This window comes from Pagrus major, chromosome 10, assembly GCF_040436345.1.
Source record: "Pagrus major chromosome 10, Pma_NU_1.0".
Taxonomy (NCBI): domain Eukaryota; kingdom Metazoa; phylum Chordata; class Actinopteri; order Spariformes; family Sparidae; genus Pagrus; species Pagrus major.
Genome location: NC_133224.1, coordinates 10568277 through 10590010, shown reverse-complemented (window position 1 = coordinate 10590010; position 21734 = coordinate 10568277). Strand labels below are relative to the sequence as shown.

At 40.6% G+C, this 21734-nt stretch overlaps 1 protein-coding gene across 1 annotated transcript; it reads right to left on the bottom strand.

Moving 5' to 3' along the window:
* Positions 1 to 292: 292 nt before the first annotated feature.
* LOC141003551 (uncharacterized) lies at positions 293 to 21156 on the bottom strand. The gene is made up of 3 exons (XM_073474919.1): positions 20916 to 21156; positions 8346 to 8398; positions 293 to 2372 (listed from the first exon to the last, which is right to left on the bottom strand). The coding sequence occupies exons 2-3, from the start codon at positions 8375 to 8377 to the stop codon at positions 1601 to 1603; spliced, it is 804 nt and encodes a 267-aa protein (XP_073331020.1). The 5' UTR covers positions 8378 to 8398; positions 20916 to 21156; the 3' UTR covers positions 293 to 1600.
* Positions 21157 to 21734: the final 578 nt, after the last annotated feature.

Sequence of the window (21734 nt, the reverse complement as noted above, 5' to 3'; positions counted from 1 at the left end):
GGAAGCGCTCGTAAACAAGCGTTCATGTCCAGCAGAATCTCTCTAATAAGGTCCTTTTGCATGCTACTGACATTTACAGTCGGCTACCTGTTAGCTTACTATACTAACACAAGAAGACAACTACAGAAAGAATTCTCAAATCCTTAAAAAAATGACAAAACTCTTGTGAACAACACGTGTCATCCTCCATGGCTAACGCTAGCTATCTAGTTGATAACTTTTTTTTTCTGTATATCTTTTAAATCTATTCTGGCCACATCAGGATTAATAACTGCACACAAGTACACACACCTCACATTTTGCGAGTACATTTATTAAAGTACTTTCCTTTGTTTTATAATACAAATATAATAAGTAGAAATGATTTGGCAGGCAAACAATGGGTGAAAAGGCGAGTCGCAGTGAAACAAATTCAGAACTTCATTTAGCAAAACAGCTTATTTAACATGAACACACTTCAAAAAGCCGTATCTGTGATTTCCTCTGCACGGTCTAGCCTCAATTAGTTCGTCATTAGGCACGTGAGCAAGCTGTGGATTGAACTAATGTCACAGGCCGAACTAGTAACACGAAGCCTGACCTATAAAATAGAAAAAAAACAGAGATAGAAGGTGTATTGATGGCCCCTTTGTGGTTTACTCATCAATGATATGACCTTGGCTCAACCTTCAGTTAAGGTTGAAAAAAACTGCAGAAACTAAGATGAATTCAAAGAAATGTACAAGTGGCTATTTTCTACTTTATCCTTTGGTAACCTGGTTAAGATTTCACATGTGCATAGAGCTTCTGATATGTCACTGCATGACAAATGGTCTCACAGTGATGCTGCGCATTAGACGACATTGACAGTGACGGTGTGTAAACTAATTTTCTCTAAATTTCCGAGTAGATAGATAATTCATTCTGTTGAAATCAACGACGAGACAATTAGCTATAAATAAAGAAAGCTTCCTCGTCTGTTTAGCGACGTCCAGTGCCTCTCACAATAAATCAAAAATGATGCGAGTGAAGGTATTATAAATAACACGAGGAGACGGAAACGTATAAAGGGTAGCGTATAAAAACATGCTTTGACCTTTCCTCTTTTGCCTCCTCAGTGAACGAGGCCGAGATTCCTGAAGAAACAGCAAGCTATGGCAAGGAAATATCGACTCTATGCTAGCATTTAGCATAGCTCTGCTCTAAAATGAGGCAAAAATGTGATAAAAGCAACATGTTGGTTTTTACAATACCTGTACAAGGGCAGTATGGACATGGCAAAGCAGTGATGAGTGCATACAGACTTTTTAGGACTGAGGAGTGTTTAAATACACTAGATTCATAGATGGCTGCAGGCGCTGTTCAGTCCACACGTCTCTTAATTTGTGGCTTTACGCAAACCTCGCAGCACTGGAAAAGTTGCCTCCTTCACAAGGCAGTCGTTGTGTTCCTTCAGTGTGATCAAAATAAAAAAATATCCAAGACTTTGAGTTCAAAAATAAATCTGTACCTTTGTAAACAGAGTTTTCCTTCATTTGTTTGATAAAAACACACGAGGTGTTCTTCAGAACCAAAGTTTCGTGGTGGTTTTGACCGCTCTGTTGAATCGCATTCAGGTCTGTCACTCGTAGTCCTCCCCGGCGGTGGCGGCCTCCAATGCGGCAAGAGCCTCTGCTACCATTGAGTCTGTAACGCTCTGCACCTCCTCCTCGTCCACCCTCGCCGCCTCCTCCTCGTCCTCGCTCTTCATCACCAAGATCCCGCTCTCGCCTGTGGAAACGTCCGGAGTCTTTGGCAGTCTGAGCTCGTCCCTGGTGTCGGCAGAGGACAGGCTGGTGGTGCTGGTGTGGATGTCCACGGACAGGACGCTACCCTCGTCCCCCGTGTCGCACGGGTACTCCGGCGTGCCTCCCACGCCCTCGTCTGTCTCGTCTGCGGACAGGCTCTCCATGCCAATCTCGCACACGGTGATGGAGCTGTCCCACCCGTTCCTTGTCGCACGGTGTTCCCGCTCATCGTACCTCGTCTGGTTCTCGTACTCCTGTATGTTGGGGTAAACGGGCACCTGGCTCGGCTCTTTCTCCTGCACCATCCACCTCGGTCCCAGAGCTTCTGGCTGGATGATGTACACCTCTGCAGGTGGCGCCGTCCCCTGCCTGTGCAGCTCCTTCGCGGAGGGTGCAGCGTGCAGCCTGTGGTTGACGTGGTTGTTGTCCACCTCCAGTTTCAGCGTGCTGTCGTTGGACTTGTTGTAGCCCAGGTTGTTGAAGCCCTGCTTCTGCTTGTTGTGGCTGCCGGGGGCCCCGTCTGAGGGGTGGTGGGGCTGGTAGAGCGAGCCGCTTGCAGAGTCCGTCTTCCTCACATCCACCGCCACAGAGGGGTCGTAGATGTAGCTGTGAGAGAGACAGACGGACGGGGTTAAATTCATTAGGTGACAAACTGACTGAATTCCAAATAAGCATAGTTTTTAGATTTGAAAGTATGTGGGTTCATGTGGGTTCAGACAGAGAGAACTATTTCTGTCCTCCTGACTGGGCTCCAGGAGTCAGATGTTCCCGTGACAATCGATGAAAACACCACCGCATCCTGTAAACCGACTGCAGCGAGGCTACTTTATTGTGCAGTCGATTCACCTTTCTAAATGCCACTGTTACGTCTGAGACATGCGCTTGATGTTTACAAGTACTGCATCTATTGCGTCTGGCTGTGGTAATGTCTGCACCGCTCACGTGAATGTCAGATATATTATGCAGACTGTTGGAAAATAAAACACAACAGGGAGGTGTACACAGGCCACTGACTGCACTGTCCTCCCTTCAGTTCTGGTTCAAATAGTGAAATACTGAATTCATGTGTTGTTTTGTTTGTGTTGCTGATGTTCACAGAGCAGAAGGCAACCACAGTAAAAAAGACATGAAGTGAAGAGGATGAAATAGACGCTGATGCACAAAGCACATAAACACAGATGTTTATATCAATATAGGCTGCATCACAGAATCTTCCAAAGTTGTGCTTAGTCTGACCTTGAAGCTGCAATATTAATATTAAAATAACAAATTCATGGTGTACTCCGCATTATTTGCTTTGAGATGTAACTCTTGCTGCCCAAAATGAAATTCTCTGTAGACTCAGATTGTTTTCTCAATGATGTAGATGGATAATAGCTCAACTGACACCAGATTTTTGAGGCAGATGCTGATATCAATATTTAATATTAATATCAGCAGGTAACAATTTCTTCTAAAAAGTAGCTCTAGCTCCCCAGGTAACTCACAGAAATGAGAGCAGTATCAATCCTCTGATCTAGCTAACTCTCAGAAGCATATTTTATAAAATCAACTGCTTTGAAAGGATGCTAGCTTATTTAGCTTAATGCAAAAAGCCTAAGAGTATGGTTATCATGGATTCCACTGCCTTTTCTGCAAATCGCCTTAATCCGCCTCTGATTAGTTGACATGATTGGTTGCGTTGGAATTTCTGTGTGTCTGTTTTTTTGTGGTGCTGATGTGGCAGCTTATGAGCTGTAGTTTCCCCAGTAAACACGACAACCTCTTTGGCCTCCGTCCCAGTTTGCTGCTGCTCCTTTTGGGGTTACTCGTCGTCCAGAGCCAGAGCCTTTTTGCTGCTGGAGTGTCACTGGGACGGTAGAAAGCCCTGCGGACATCTGGCTTGTCCGCTCTGCCTAACTAGTCCAGAGACACGGTAGCTGCGACAGCCTAAGAGATGGTGTGTTTACCGGGGGAACTACAGCAACACAACCTGCTGTAAGCACAGATATGTGAGCGCTATAACACAGGTAAGTCTGGGAGAGAAAGCAAATAATCCTATTTTCCTACTACTCTTAGATGCTCTTAGAACCTCATTTCCCCAGAGGTTGGTCTGTTTAGGCCCTATTTTGTTTTCTTGGCTGCCCACATCTTTCTTGAGGGAACTTTGTTTATTTGGGAACCCCTTAAAACCCAAGCCCCTTTACACCTTCAGTTTACCATTTTATTTCCCTGGGGCTTGTAGGAGCACATTTATTTATTATAGCGGGAAGAGGCATTTGTTTTGTTATATCCAAAAGAGGCATTTGTTTTATTGGTTTATTGTCCTAGTAGTGGACATTGGGCATTCCCCTGGTTATGTTTTTTTGTGTATATTTTTATGTAGGTTGAGCTGGCCTGTAAGCAATTTACAGCCAGTACTGCCACAATACCATATTATCCCTCCAGGCTATCATTTTTGATTTTCATACATTTTGGGCTAAAAATACAGAACTATAATACTTAACAGATTTCCACAGAGATTGTCCCCACTAAATTTGCCGTTACCTGCTTTTAGAGGGCACTTGTCACCATTGTTTGCAGAAAAAGTCTGATTAAAATGCACAGAATGCAAATTATATCAGAAAGTGAAGGGAAAAACAAAGGGGCAGCTTATTATGTGCCAGAGTCTTCTAAGTAAGAAACAATGAATGATAATAAACACAAATGTATTCACGTTTTGTTTTTCATTCCGTTTAAGAAAAACTGAAAAATAATGAGGCCTAGTTATGCCACACAGTTCAGCTCATTAAGATGAGTGACAAACGATGAATACGAAAGGGGCGCTCTCACCTGCGACCGGCATAATAATTCTCAATCAGATAAAGCAGCACTCTGACATTATTTAGCATTGATGTGACGTGTTTCGTGTTCACTCCTTCATTAGATGTTTCTATTGAACCCCTGCTCTCATCTGCTCTCACTAAATTACTGCCATATCCTCTGCCACAGATTTGTCAGTGTTGTACCAACTCCTTGTAGGATGAAAGAGGTCAATAAAGGTCTCATACTAATTAATGCTCATTTACAGTGAGCTCTGACACCCTTGTAGTGCTCTAATGACTGTCTGATACCCCATTTTGGAGGATTTTCTCACAAGATCACACTCTCATACACCTCCACAGGTATTAGGAGTGTTGGCATGGGGGGGTCTATTTTGTGGACGGTGTAACAGGCTGTCAGACATCGCCTGCTGCGAGAGCCTCATGTTTTCATCTCTTCCTCTTCCTTTCATTTGTTTTCTCCTCCACCCCAGCGAGCCTCGTAACCCCAGCAGAGCTGCCTCCATCTCGCACCTCTCCACACAAACCTCCTCCTCGTCTCTCTTCCTGCGTCACTGTAATGTAGTCGCAGCTTGCTAATCTACTATCCCTTTGCACTTGACTTCTCCTTGATTTGAGCGCCTTCCCTCGAGCGTTTTCCATCTATCGTCTCGCTCCCGCCTCCTCCTCCTCAAGTTGTCCTCTTCACTCTTGTTTTCTGTGCTTGCTGTGTTTTTTGTTTAATCTCACCCTCTCCTTTTTTGACGTTACTTCTATTCATGTACTTAACAAGAACCTGAGAATCAAATACCTTGAGATGTACTGATTAATTAAAAAAACAACGTTTTCCTTGCTCCCGTCATGGGTAAGCAGCAGACAAACAAAACCATCCACCGCCTACACATGTATAGTCCCACACGCTCACCCTCTCCGACTTAAGCACCTCTCTCTCACCCTGCATCCTCCCCTCCATCTCCCTTCACAGTGGAAAGCTGAGAAAATGGATGTTTTCCATTTCTCTTGCCACCGCTGTGTCCCGGCTGCCAAGGTGAAATTTGAGGCTCGCTTTCAGGAAAGCCAGACACACAAGGTGTTTTATTAAAAAAAAAAAAAAGATTCATAAAAGGTGGACAAGAGCTATGTGAGAGAATGAAACTGTATTTTCATCAACAGCAGCAGGCTGCCCTTTCAATCTCCAAGCTATTTTCCAAGAAACTTGCTTAAATTTTCTATTTTTGTTTAATTTTTCAGACAAAATGTCTCCACTTTTGGGTCCACTGAAGAGGAAAAAGAACAATTTAATGTCTCTGTAAAGAGCATCAGTGTTTAATCAAATAAATCAGCTGATGGAAGTGACACAGAAAGGGAAAAGCAGCAGCTCCTTGGTGTTAAAGCTCAGATTTTAATACCAAAGGAGCGTCTTTGCATATAAGTAGGTGCAGCTGATTCTGGGGAGTTCCTGCTTTCCCCTCTGTCGGGATTCCCTTCCTGTTCTGGGGTTTGTTTATGTGAAGGAGTTTTTTTTAATGGCGCTCCTACATCTTGGAAGAGGCCATTATTTGCCTATGTTTTGACTGTGAGGGAGCTCCACATGATGATGTTTACTCCATCAGGTTAAGTCAAGTACTGACACAGTTACGGGAGAAGATTCCTACCAACTCACTTCTCGTGCTTCACTGATTATATTGGTTTAAAATATAATACAGGGAGCGTCATTTACATTTTAAAATCCTTCTTCAAAGCTACTTCACAACGACTTGACTTTATTCTGGTTGTTGTTTGCAGGTTAGCATTAGTCAAGTTCAAATAACATTCACTAACAAAGATAAAGATTCAAGGGTTCAATAAAAATACCGCCCAAATTCAGTTTGTTACAAAGTTTGGTCACTCAAAACTGTCTCTGGTAAACCCTATGCACGAGGAAATTAGAAGATGATGACTAAAGAGCTCATTTCAATCAATTTCAGAAACATGAAACACGACACGTATATCCAACAAGGAGTCGATTCATCATGTCTCACCCTTTAAGTAGTTAATTTGAATTTGGATATTCCTGTTTACGTTATGATTAACAAATACAACCTCCCACTTCATCATCGGCAAGTCTGAGCCAAATTTAGAGTAGTTGTGTTCTTCTGAGCAGCAATGTGGGCTTTTCTTTTGGGCATGCATTTCTATCCCATCATTGCAAACTGTTGCCTAGGCAACACACAGCGCTGACCGTAAAGGCAAAGAGGCGATGTGTCGCGGACTGAAGTGAAAACTCACTGTAATATGTAAAAGAAATTGTATTATTTTCAATCCAGTCATTTTTGAAGCAATAATTACTCAAACACAGAGTTGCTGTATCTTTTATAGTTGTGTTTCATGTTCATAAAATACTTTGGATGTGCGTGCAAAATATTGTAGCAGCTGTGTTGTTATTAGTATAAGGTAGTAATTCAATTTAATTCTCACAAACAAATCTGTATTTTTAAAAAAACAAAAGCCTGGGATGTTGTGTGAGATACAACTGATACCGAGACCATACTGCTGACCCAGTAACCTACACACACACCCTGCCAAACCCCACACCGCTAAGCCCAGAAATGTGACACTCCAGACAATTAGGGAGGTATGTGTGTGTGTGTCACAAGCATTCACATGTGTCTCTGACATGGGAAAGGAAAAAAAAGTGTGGAGTGGGGGATTACGACTCTGGTATGCGAATCACAGCGTGCCCTTTCATTAATCTGCAATCAAAATCTCGTTTCCCGGCCCGGTTCTGTCTCCTCGTTCACCTCGAACAGCACAACGATGTCGAGCCCTGACAACGATGCCTTGTAGGTTTTTAATGAATAGACAGCCCTGCAAGGAAATACAGTAACCAGGGGTGATGGCTATTGGCATATTGACTCACAGTTTGTACAGAGAGCCCACGTGAGGCTGAGTGTGCAGACGTATTATAATGGACCTCTCACTATCTGTATGAAACGAGACAAGAAATCATTAAGTTGGCAAGGAGACATTTGAATTGGCGCTGCGGACCTGCAGATAAGGAAATCTACAATGAGAGGTTGTTACTGAGGAGGTGGGCATTCTTTCAGAAATGTAAGTAATTGGCTCAGTTATTTGCAGCGATTCATCTAATAGTCTATATTCACACGCCGGCCATTTTCCTTTGACATCACACTCAAGATGTGAAGCTCAAATGTCGTCCAAATAATGTACAGAATCTGACAAATTGTTATCATTTCACTCCTGATTTATCAGGTAGTGAAAATCTCGAGGGACATCAGGTCAATTTTCAAGGTAAAACAACGTATTTGATAACCCAACAGCCAACGTTAGCCTTCGACCACTTCCTAGTTAACTGCTTTTACACGATTTTTTATTGTTATCTGACTTGAGGCTTTAAGGATAAATTGTGTTATATGATGTACGGATATTACAGCTAATAAATTTGTGATTTTGTGTATATCAGTGAGACATAACAGTTACAAAACTGACTTGCTATTTCTTCAGCAGAAAGAAATCATTAAAAACTGTTGACAGTAAGGTCTTTTTAGTATATAGTATTAGTATTTTCAGTTTCACTCACTTCAGCATTTGTTGGAGTGACCCAAAAAAAAAAACTCCTTGAAGTATAAAATGACAACTGTGTAAAGAACGTGTAAAAAGATGAATTTGTCTGAAGCGACCCTTTAAATCACCGCCAACAATCGATTTTTTCGATTGCGTCCTGACAATTTCACTCTAACGATCGTGTCGGACAGAAGAGTGTCACAACAACAAAACAAGGAGAGGTAATGACTCTCACCTTTTTATCATCCTGCAGCATTGGCACCCCATTTGGCCCGCCGTGTCGTGGAGCTGCGGAGGGACATTAAGAAAGCAAATTAAACTTTAATCACACAAACACACTTCGACTTAACGGCACAGACAAAATCGAAAGCGACAAAACATCTTTGGAAAACACGCACATGTCGTTTTGAGTGACATTTTCCCATCATCAAGGAAAGGTTACAGTTACTGTAGCCCCACAGACAGACTCTCGTCTGCGCTATGACACACACACACACACTTTGACAGAGTCTCAGACTGCTATTGATCGGTCAGTTCACCACCTCTGACATGTGAGCGGTTTTTAAATGAGGGCTTTCTCGAAGATTTCACCTCATCAGTCAAGTTTTTGCTTTGCCCTTGGTCTCGACGCCGTTTGGACACGAGGATGAAAACTCTGTCTGCCTCAAGCACCGATAAAGAAGTTATTGCCATCCATCATTGTTGTGTGCGTTTGTGCGTGCGCGTGAGTGTGTCTCGTAGAGTGTGTACCTATGAGCAGGATGGGAGTGACCTTTTCTCTCCTGGTGGTGTGTTTCTCCAGGCTTTGGCATTTCATTGCCTGAGTAAATAATTAATCACTGAGTCTTGAATGGGGTTTGTCTGCAAGCGAAGGAGAAATAGGGAGCGACAAAGGTAGAGGACACAGTATCTCTTTGTGGACTACGAGACAAAACAGTTTCTATTCTTAACCTTAACTCTCTGACCCTGTGGGCTCTTCCTTTGCCTTCAGCTGAATCTTTTAACAGTGCTAGACAAGGACAATAAATTGCAAGTGCGGCTTCATCTCATTCAAACGAGAAACAACTAGCTCACATTTGAAGTCTGGTGTTATTTTTTATTTTTCTCATCGTCAACAAATGCCATGAAAATATCAAGACCAAGCCCATTTGTTCCTATTCAGGGTGTAAAATCTTTATAAACGAGTCACAAATGTAAAAATATGGCCAAAAGCAGAAAGTGGTGGCAGCTTCTTCCGTAACTGACCGTGTTAAATGGGCAGATGATATCTGAATAGAACAAATCGAAATGGTGTTGCGGCAGACTTTGTGATATCAGCAAATATCGTGGTATTGTCAAATGAATCGATACAATATCGTATCATGATGAAACTTTACCTAATAGTATATGTGTGAGGAATCAACAGTTTTGCATTATAACTGCTCTCAGGGAAGAAATACCTTTTTCTTTAAGGGTGAAAAGATAAAAACCTTAATCGGGCTGACTGCTCTGATGAAGGATGGAGGTCTCCATATCTGATTCCGCCGCTTGCTGAACTGTCTGCATTGTTCGAGTTTAAAGATTTTGCGCTGAGCTTTGTTCACTTCATCTAAAAAGCACGTCACCCTGGATCACTGATGTGTTATTAATCATTCTGGACAACAATGGAGCTCTAAGGCTCAATAAGATAAGAATATCAGACTTTGGTAACTCGTGACAACACTTCTTATTCAGATTATTTCATTGTTGTTTTTGGTCTTTTCAACACAGGCACATCTTTGGCCAAAAGCATTACGCCACAGCTCCTGTAATCATCAGTTGTCTTCACCAGTTTGTATCACTTTGTCCTGCAACTTTTCAAAACGCAGTAAGGCCTGGTGACTATGATATAACGGGCCTCAGTTACGCTGTGGGACTTCATACATATTTGTGCAAAGTCCTGGAGGGAACGAGCTAACAGCCCCAGGTGGGCTCTGAAAATGCATGAGGGAACAACAAATACACTCAATGTACAGAACTCATGTTAGCATTAAAAGGCAAACTAAGGCAAACAAAAGAAGCCAGGCTGGGTTATATAATATTATGAGCTCCGGGATCACCACGACCAGGTCACATTTTTTAAATATGAAAGACTGTACTATTTGTGCAAAAGCAGCAAAGCATGACTTAGCTATCCCAAGGCGCCTAATTATTGCCCATAAAAAGAGTCCAGAGGTGGGTGTAGTCACTGAGGATGCAGACAAAGTTAGCCAGAGTGCAATCCTCTTGTTTTTGAGTGCCCTCTGTTCGCTTGTTTCTCCTTCACAGAAACGATCTCTCGTGGTTTGAGTTGGACTTGACCGCAGTCCGGCTGCAACAATCGCCGCCAAACATTCATCCACATTTCACTGGGACCCTCCAACACATTCGCAGCCACTTATGAGAACGCCGAGAGGGTGTACCATGCCAAGTGCAATCCAGAGCGAACGGAGAGGCCCAGCGGTTCGATGGGCTTGAAATCGAGGACTCTTGTTTTTTACACACTGATGCACTGGCAGGCACCAACCCGGCTCAAGTGTCCCTTATCTTCCAGGAGGGGAGCAAGAGAGGAGGTAATTTCCCAGCGGGGCATCGGGAACCATCACGTTAATGGAGCGTTGCATTAGTCCCTGAACGTTGACGTCGCTATCAGCCAACTTTTACAATTACTTTTCACATTCAAGCAGGTCAATAATCATCTGACAAGCTCCAAGTCTCAATCCTGTGAACATTCAAGCTGATTTCTTCCTCTCCTCTCTCCTCTTGTTTACTTATTGTGTGCTGGTGGCATTTTCTTGTCTTTTGCATTATGTATATTTCATATCTCAGCGATACGGCTCTGCTGCTTTCTGCTCCCTACACCCTTGGGGGTGTTTTAATGCGCTTGCCTCAGAGTCCTGCAGACTGCTTGGATTCGTTTGGGGAGCATCTTGAAGCTCAGAGCCCCCAAATACGACTGCATATTTGTTTAAATAAAACGTCCAAAACCCTTTGACATGAAGGTTTCTGAACTGTTATGAATTAATTATGAGTATAAATAGCTTTGGTTCCTTCCTGGCACCACGTTTTCACTACAGATAAAAGCACTGTGACAGTACATGGATTAGCAAGTGTTGTGACGGGGAATAATTCAGCACTCACTCCACATTCTTCTCAATAATTACTAATTATGATAAAGTTAAACTGTATAAGACACATTTCAGTTTGAACAGATTTAATTAGATCTCCACAACTGAATTAATATTTAATCCACAGATAAAATTAGATTTTCCAGGTTGCCTGTAATGATGCAACAGACTTAATACTTAAAGCTGCATTAATCAATACTATTAATGTTAATAATTTATCAGATTATGAAGCGCAATGTAAAAGGAGTCACTCGTAGTTAAGAATCCACAGATAAATATCAACGGACTCTTTATTTTCTCATTAGCGAGGAGCGTTTTAGCTTCTTTCAGCTAATTGTTCTGGTTCTTTGGTGCACAACTTAACTGTTTTGATTCGCTGTCACAGCTCTCATCAGTGTCGTTTCCCTTACTTCCCCACTCAATTTTCTATTTTATTCATTGAATTATTCGTCTTTTTATTTTTTTATGTTTTAATGTCTTTAAACATGTTTCCCTTGCGCATTCTCCACCTATTTATTTCCACAAACCTTTTTATTTCTGCATTTTCTTTTGCATTTCTGCTTTATTATGCAGTTTTGTTAGATAATTTGTTTATATAATCATAATTTTCCAGTTCTCAGTACGCCTGATAACGCTACAAAGAAATTATGAGAGCATAAATCAACAGGGGTCAAAGATAAAAAGGTACAACATGAGTTTTTCAAGAATATTTACCCCTGAAGTCAACCTCATGACTTTCCCTCTCATGTGTCAAATCATGGGGACTGCGTAAGCTTTGGAAAAGCTCAAGGCTGATTGTGTTCAGAAAAACTGGACATGGCAATGAGGCGATGATTTGTGGCAGCGATGCGAAGAACAGGAAGCTCTATGTACAATATTCTCCTTTTTATGTAATATGTTATATGAATCAACTCATTACATTACACAAGTTATTTACTTGAAAGTTCAAAGGTTTATTGAACTTTTTGTTCACTGCAAGCTGCATGTTTGCTTTGACTCTTGGCTACTGTTATACTGAGTTTCAACATAACAGACTACACCTAATTACTCAAACAGCATTTTCAGGTTTCTATAACACAAAAAATCAAGTTTCTGATCGGTATCTTGTGTGAAATGTGAAACGGGTTCAATTAAATGTTTAAAATCATACAAATCCAAGATTTCTTGCCACTAGGAATGTGTAATGTATTGTTACATATGCATTTTGTTGTGTGTTTTAACTGACTTCAAACATCTAGTGTGGACACAGAGTCTGACAGGACGACTAATGGTTGGCTGACTGCGTCGGAAAAAGCTGGTTTGCATCGGCATGGAGTTGGGTTGCACATTTGCAAGGCAAAAACTGCCTCTGCATTGACTGACAGTGTGATTGTAGTGTTACCTGCCTCAGGCTACCTTTTCCGCTTCTGGTCAGCAGAAACAGCTCACGGTCGGAGGGGAACTGGTCCTGCAGGGCATGGATGACGCAGTGCCATCTTAGCCCGAGCAGCTAACAACTCTCCTCCAAGCAATGAGGGCCCATGAGTAACTAGCTACGTCACTGCACTGATAACTAAGTGATATTAAAAAGCAAAGACAACTCCCAAGAACTCTGCTTAAAGAAAATAACAAACATGACTAACAAGGCACGCTGTGGCTCCAGTGAGTCTATTTGCAGCTGTCATCTTTGCCTTGCTCTGTTTGCAGAGTAAATAGTAGATGAACAGAGAGAAGTGGAAAAACCAGGAAACTGTATGCTGGAGCAGTGAACACCCAATGAATTCCCATCACAGTATGTGTTTGAAGATTAATCTGCATGGCCCTAAAACTGTCATCTGTACCCGGCCTGTACCTGCATCTTCCAGACTCAAACCAGCCGAATGAAACCGTTTCCACTATTGTTTGGTCCACAAAATGTCATCAAATAGAGAAAAATTGCTTGCTTTGTTCGAACAGCAGTCACAATCTGAACACATTCAGTGTATTATCAAATCATCACAATCAAGGAGGTGGAACAGGGGAGTCTTTTTCATTTTAAGCTTGAAACAGGATTATTTGAAGATCAATATACTTTCTGATTATCATTTTTAAAATAATGAACTCATTGTTTCAGGTCTGAACCTCTACGCCACCATGCCACATTTTTGAGTTGTTGCTTTGAGTTACATTAAAACTTGCTGCAACGATTAATCAATTAGTGGAAAGCTAAAAATGAATCCTGTCAGCAATGAGGATTTTCTCTCAGCCTCCTGCAGGTTTTACAGTAACAAACAGCCGCTGACTCAGATTCACATCAGAACATCCAACTGACCAATCATGTTGTTCCCCTGGAGACTTTCCAAAGTCATAATGAGATCACGGATTCAATCTGTGCATCAAATGACTATCATTCATTCAGATATTGGCCATTGTTGGCTGGCAATAACAGCGCTTTATCTGCTCCCTCCGCCGTTCAATATATTATATATTGCTCCTGTTTTTTATGATAGGGAAGATCGTAGGACGATTACTGAAGGGGAGAGATATTTCAGCGCTGGCAGCTTGGCCCTGCTCCCATTTTTTCACTTTCTGAGTTTTCCTCAGAGGAAATTGAAACATTTCATCTTGGGGAAACAGGTTCAATAAAAGTGAGATTGCTGTGGAGTGTCCCCTAAATGTGGACTGGATTGAAATCCAGGGGATACCCATGAAGGTGGCAGTCAGCGCTATTTTTGAGAGATTGCTGCAGGTGGAAAAATTTCATCCAGAAAGATAAGGCTTTAAATAATTCTTCCTCTGGAAGGAGTCCAGGTCGAATTGATTTTACCTGTTGGGAGATTTGTTTGAAAACAGCAGCAACTGTGCGTACAACGATTGAAAAAGTGACTCCTACTCTTAAAAATGAGGAGATTAAACTAAGGAATCTGGGTGCCTTAACTACTGAGTTGATAGTCTAAAACATGAGCGTTTATAGCATTTGAATTAATCTGAATCCTTTCAAATCTCTTTTATCAAATCTTAATTAGGTTTAAATTTCAAGGAACTAATGTTATTAATAACTTAAATCCAAATATCTAATTGAGATCCAAAGCTTCCCTCCAGAAATTGGAAGTTAGTGGAGGCTAATGTGATTAACGTGGATGATGGTTTAAGCACCTCACTCTTATAATACAGAGCTTGTGCTCATGTAGCCACATCAATAACACCAGACATGGTGGTGGTATGACACATATCCCTTATCCAAAAGTCAATCGTCTGCTTTATCCGAGCTTGGAAAAATAAAAATATCAGCCAATCTTGTTGTTGCACTGATGAACAGTTGAGATTCACGACAATTTCAACCCATTTGGGCTGCAGACGAACTTCTGATAGGGATGTGAAAGGAGGATATCACGCTAATGCACAAGGCGGCTTCATGTCACACGATTAATGAACTGTAAAAAAGAGTTGGTATCGAGAAACCTTGTGCATGCATAGTAGAAGTACAAACTGTGGGGCAAAAGCTTTTTAAACCTTATTCTGGGGCGAAGTCATTTAACTTTTTAAGCATTTTTTTAAATATCAGAATATATATCACTATAATATCACTTGATATCAGAACCAAACCCTATCTGGACTAATTAATTCAACATCCAGATCAAAATCACCATGTGTTTTTATATTGTAGAGATACAAATTTAATGGTTTTTGATGACCAGCACCATAAAACAATGTTTTTCCAAGCCACACACTATTCTACCTATCCACAGGTGGCAGTAACGTGACAAGAAACACAGCTATGATGCAACGGAGAGAGCAAAGTAGAAGACAGCGAGCTAGTAAACATGTATTATGGTGGGAAAACGTTTGGTTATTTACAAAAAAAACTCGACAGGGCACCTTTAATTAGGTGTTTTAAACTGAGAAAGTTCCTGTGATTTCATCTCAGGCCTCTCACATCACCTCAAAACACAAAAACACCTCCTTGAGATAGTCTTCCCTCAGTGTCACATATCTGATACCAGCTGTTTTTGTTGTTTTCTTGGACGACTGAAATCTATCCACAACCATTTCTGTGTGACTGCAGGTTTCAGATGCTGGTCTAAACACTGTGCATACCAACACTGTAAAACTAAATACAGGTAGACGAGGTTTAGAGACAAAAACAGACAGCTTGAATAACGTTAGAGGTTTGCTAATAGATTACAAAAATCCCTGTTCTCTTATCTTCTGACAGTAATTGAAAGCACATTCTGGGAGCCTGAGGTGTAGATATGAGTATTTCTCTGGAGGGTCTCCAGTGAACTTTTCAACAAAGGAGCCGAGTCTTTCACAGACAAGACCTTGCTGTTGCAACACGGCTCGGTCACCTGATAGATCCGTGAAAAGGTCGGCTTATGTAAGCCGCGTTTTGCATTATAAGTCATAATTTATATCCTGACACATTGTGTGTTTTGGTGTTTTGTGTGTGTGTAGAGAGATCATGTTCATGTGGGTGAAAGGGGAGGGGCCTGGTGAAGGAAAAGTGGGCTAACTGGTCCGACATCCATCCGACTGTCTGTTGTTTTTGTTTATTGTCCCCTTATCTTTCTGTTCATCTACAGTGTGATCCGTCACATAGACTGTCGTGAAATTTGAACTTTCAAATCGTGTGCTGCCGAGACTGACAGCGTAGACGGAAACTTGGCGGGAATTTCCATCGCTACAATGTCTGGTATGCTAAAAGGGAAACATGGGGACATGTTTGACCAAGTTTTCAGGCCATTGTTTTAAAAAATGTGTTATTTTGTAGCAAATCCTATAAATTCAATAACCACATGGAGAAGTGCCGCTGACACGCTGCTTTTAGTACGCAGCCTGTACAGTAATTATGCTTGAGCAGCCTCCTTTTACCGCAAAATCGTCTCATGTAGTTTTGCCAACATGAAAGCAAAAGATCATGACGGGTATACAGGTGAAATAACTTTGGGTTTGCATCGCCGACACAGGTCGGACAGGACCTGTAGTGACGACTGTGACTGCAATGTTGTCTCCTGCTCATAAAGACTTGAAGAGGAGGAAGTTGAGGAGAAATGTTATTTTACTGACCAAATGAATAACTGACCATTATTAACAAACAATGAAAACAATCATAACTTGCAGCTTTTAATGACATATTTTGAAAAAGAATATGTCAAATGGTGACGATGTTTAAGAGGAGGAACCAATCAGTGATGAGCCTCTAATGGCATTAAACCAGTGATCAATACCAGCCCTAAAAGGCCTGACTGTGGCTTCCGTATTGATAACAATCTGTATGAAATTACCTTCCAGAGTGGCTGATACATCGTTTCAACTTCCATCAACAAGATTTATTATTAATTTCTCTCCTGCACTTTAATTTCCTTTATTGAATTTGAGGCATTTTATCTGTAAGTGCAGTGTCACTGCATTTCCATTTATTTGAATCTTATTCTATTTTAGTCGATTCATTTTCCTTTTTTCTGATGTTCCTGAATGCTGTTCTTATGTAAAACACTGCCTCTGCGTATGAAAGGTGCTATGCAAATACGGTGTCGTTGCCTTGCCTTACTTTGCAATCCCTGCAGCTTTCGACTGTATCTCATGAACACCAGGGGATACGGTTGAAAGCTCTGGGAATGGCTTGTGGTTAGAATATCTACAGCAAATATGTGTCCCCCAAGGTTGAGAATGAACTTCTACCCTCATTATTTTATTTCCTTGCAGTCATCAGCTGCCGTTTGTGTGACCCTCTGCTGAAAGAGAACTGCAGCTTTCGATAAGGTCGTCAATTTGGGCCTCTTATCAGCTCTGAGGCTTTTAAAATCCAGCTGAAATGTCAATACAAGATGTTAAAGAAAAAGAAAGATGACGCTGTCTCACCCACTGCTTTTAATAACCCGCATGTACAGTAGGTGAGATAACCTTCCACACCTGATAACACTTCCCATAAAGGAGCCAGAGCTTTTCATCTAAGTGACATTATTGTTTGACTTACAACACAAAGAGCACTGAAATACTGTTGAATATCTGCTATTAAACAGAAAAATCTAGTCAAAATAAGACTCTACAACTTTTGATTTGCTTGACAAACTGAGCTCGGCTGATTTATATTTGGTCAGCCATCGTATTTTCACATTATTTTGATTTGTAACTGCTGTTTCTTTTCTGATTTAATCTACTTGATGCAGAATCTGTGAGGTCAGTGATGTGACCTGAGTGTGTGTGTGTATTCATGTCTGTTTCTGTGTAATAATAAGATGTGCTGTGTCCAAACAGCCTCCTCCGATGGCCTTGGGCAGCAGTCTGATAAAAACAAGTCCTGTCTCCTCTCTATTACCCAGCAGCCCACACTTATCAATAGCGCTGCTCTCCTCACACTCGCACCGCAAACAGACCTGCTGCTGTTTTTCCTCCTGTGGATCCTCCTGAACCCAGGAGCTCTGAATTATACTTCAGCAGGTAAACAAGCCTACAAGAAGCCTGAGAGGAGTGCACTTTTAAATGATGTAGAGCCAGGGATGCAGTGGTAAATACAAAGTAAAGTAACCAGGATAATCTTTAACATCAAATCAACCACTGTGTACACAAGAATCTGTTTCTTTTTGTTTTTAAGGATAATCTCTTTACCTATCATATCCAGGTTTCTAGTTTGATAATCGATCAATCGTTCTATTTTTTTAAGCTGAAATGTTGAACATTTGCTGGTTCCAGCATCTATTATGATTATGTTTGTCTGACTTCTTTTTTTTGTCCGACCGATAGTACCAAAACCACACAACATTCAATTTTAAAATAATATACAATACAGAAAAGCAACAATCTTATATCTGAGATGCTGTGACCAGCCATTTCTTCTTGCTTAAACATCTGTAGCATTACGAATGTAGTTGCGGGTTAATTTTCGGTTTAATCGAGTGCTTTGGATTATTCCTCCTTGTTCGATTTCACACTTCTTTGTCAGTTAAAATGCTTTTTATTTGTATTATGGTTTCCCTACTGTTACACAACAACACATCCTTCACTTTAAAACAAATGAACCGTACAATCTATTTTCCAGACCTTAATGTCAACAACAGCTCTGAGCTCCGTCCTCGTGTTTACATCCTGTTCCAGGTTCCAGCAGTAGCAAAGCAGACTAGACTTTGGGCAAATATTATTTGCATACACTTTTAATGGCTTGTTTTGTTTAATACGCTGCCACATGGGTGGAGTCTGCCACTAAGGGTAAAAGGAAATGAGTTGTTCAGACCACAACTCAGCATCCTGTATAAATCAACTGTCATAATGTTGTAAATCTTGCCTGCCCGAAGGGGGGCAAAAAAAAAAAAACAGGTCAGAAAACCATCATGGACTTTTAAGAGACACCTTGATGTATTAAAGCCGCTCGCACACGTCTATTAACATCATGTTTGAGAGCGCTGTGTTTGATAAACGACAGACATGACCGGTTTTTCAGACATGAAGGTTGCGAGCGTCCCAGGGTTCAGTGAGACTACGTGTTAGATGTGCAAACAAAGCCCAAGGCCGTGTACATGAGTTCAGGTTAACTGATTCAAGACCACTCCTCCTCCTCCTCCACCTCCTCCACCTCCTCCACTCTACTCCACCTCAACAAAGAACAAATGTCCCCAATAACAGCCCTCTATTCACTTATTAACTTCACCTGCTCATGTGCAGTATGTTCAGGGTGGGATGGAAATTTTTCAGTCTGCATTTCTTATGTAACATACTAAACTAACCATACGCAGATCAAGAGACACTTGTGGGAAACTATTCTGGTGACTGTTTAATAGTCTGAGTCACTTTCTATGCAAACATGTCTGACTTTCTCTGTTTATAGCTTCTTAAACACTAAGATTTGCTTCTTTTCTCTATTTTGCATTATTGTAAGTTGAATATCTTTGCAGTTAGCCAGACAGTATTTTGGCTCTAGAAAATTATGAAGCGCATTTTCACAATTTTCTGACACTTCACAGACAAAAAATGAATTGGCTCATCGTTGAGGTACGACTTTTTGATTAAAAATAATTACAGCTGCGCAATTAATCAAAATATTAGCAAAATTGCAGTGTAGCCAATTGCAAAATCCAATCACAGACGCTGAAGTTTGTTGATAAAGGTAAAATAAGTGACAAAACAACATTATAATAAAGGACTGTAGTGCTGCAGAGATGTCTTGACCTACAAATCTTGTTGTCCAGATATAAGAAAACATGATTGTTTGGTACAGAACAATGATGGAAAGTAACTATGTACATTTACTCAAGTACTGTACTTCAGTACAAGTTTAAGGTACTTGTGCTTTACTTGAGTATTTACATTTTCTGCTTCTTTATACTTCCACCCCGCTACATTTATTTTCAAAACTTAAGTTTCTAGTTACTCAATATTTGTCCAGGCCAATAATCAGTTGAACCGTAGTATATACATACATGTAAATATAATTTCTGGCATTAAAAGTACAAGTAAAGTAATTATACATATTATGTATAATTACTTTACTTGTACTTTTATTGCCAGAAATGTACTTTTGATACTTAACATTTAATTTACATTTAATATCAGATACTTTAGGACTTTTCCTCAAGTACAAGTTGGATGGGTGACTTTAAATTTTACCAAATTGACTGGTACAATCCAAATGTCACATTATCACGATTTTAATAGTTTTTTTCCCCATGAGAATGAAAACTGTGATGCAAACGTGATCATTCTCACTTATTGTGAATCGTAATATGTGTCACAATATGGGCAATATGATTTTATTTAACCCTATGGTGCAGCCATAAAAATAATAAATCATTCTGAAATTCATTAATTAAAAATGTATACACGATAGGTTTTATACAGGCTTGTAGCAGCGACTCATTACTTAAATTTCACTATTTGTAGGACAATAACATTTAGACCTGTATGTTGAAAACTACAATGTACATTAAGTATAAACAAATAAATTAACACATTAATTAAAAGAATTAAGATACTTTTTTTATTTTTTGCTTACCTACAGTTCATATATATACACATGTATCTATTAATCTTATGCGTTAAAGGAGCATTATGTAATTTTGGGGAAGAAATTATAATCAGTGTAAAAGATCTTCACTGACTGTGATCTAAACAAACCAAGTAAACAAACTATCTTCATCTTCACGACTGAATAAACTGAGTAAACTAACAGACCTTAAAAGGACAACACACTTTCATACTGTTTAACTTGTTTACATGTGGCGGACCCTGCCACCTTTTCTAGCTTCGAACAGTGTTGTGGGTACCTTTATTTAAGCTTTAGTCTCATACATATTTCTGATATCGTACCATTGATATTGTAAATATTAAATTCTGAGTTTGAATTACTTCTCGAAAACTACATAGTGCCCCTTTAATAAACTCACCCTGCGCCTGCATGAGTAACAGGTGTACACACATTTCTGTTGTCAGTACACAATGCGCCTTACGTTGGCTCACCACACTTGTATATTTATATTTAACGCTGCACCGCTTCAACACACATACATTACACCTGTACCCATCTCATGTTGTGTAACATCATGAGGTCATTGTGTGGTTGTCGCCATATGTTACAACACAACGCTCACCTGTTGCTGTGAATAACCCTCGAGGTTGTGTTAGCAAAAAGGTTGAATTACGCTTTTTTAAATACACTTTAAAAGTTAATTGAGACCAGTGGTTTTCACGTGAGCGACCAGCAAACAGACGAGATGTAAGTTTCGACCTACCTGTAGCGCGGAGCGAAGGTGTGGCACTCTGCCCTAGGTATCAAAAAAAGCACGGCTACCGTCAGTTGTCATTTAAAAGTTGGTCCACTTCCGGTCCTCTACTGAGCAGAAACTAGGCATAAAGGTGAAAAAGTGGAGGCTCCATTGAACATCTTCGGATAGTTTTGGCTTCCTGTGGCTGGAGTTGTTGTGCTGAATCGCTGAGAAGAGTTTCCCCCCCCTCGGTGGCTCCACGGTCCCATGTCTACTGTTTGAACAGCGGTCTGCTGATGGGTAGTTAGTCCGCGAGACTAGTGGACCGCAGTCAGCACACACAGCGCGCGCACCGCTGCTTCCTGCCAACGCCTTCAAAATAAAACTCATTAACAAAACAAACATTCATTTACTAAACTAAGTTGTTATCATAAAGTGACATTAACAAACATGCTAAAGCAGTTAAAACACAACAGATAAAATTTATGAATACACTGTTTGAAGTTAGAAAGGTGGCAGGGTCCGCCACATATAAACAAAGTAAAACAGTATGAAATTGTGTCGTCCTTGTTCTCTTTCGATTTAAAATTTCTACATTCCACATTCGACTACATAGTGCACCTTTTAACTAAACATTTGCCTTTGAAGAACAGGATTTACACACCTTTTGAAACAGACATACATCTTAATACATTCACATGAGCAGCAACAATGATAATAATTAAAGCAAATAAGACCCAGAAATTAAGATATGAAAAGGATACAAGTTTTAAATAATAACAATACATGGGGGTCAAGACCCCAAAATAGGGTCCCTGGGTAAACCTGAGGTTGTTTGATAATTAA

What these genes read in the sequence shown, in the direction of transcription:
- LOC141003551 (XM_073474919.1), bottom strand. Translation starts at nt 8,377, where the DNA reads ATGGGGTGCCAATGCTGCAGGATGATAAAAAG. An exon ending in TGCTGCAGGATGATAAAAAG is followed by an intron (nt 2,373 to 8,345) that starts GTGAGAGTCATT and finishes TCTCTCTCACAG; the next exon opens with CTACATCTACGACCCCTCTG.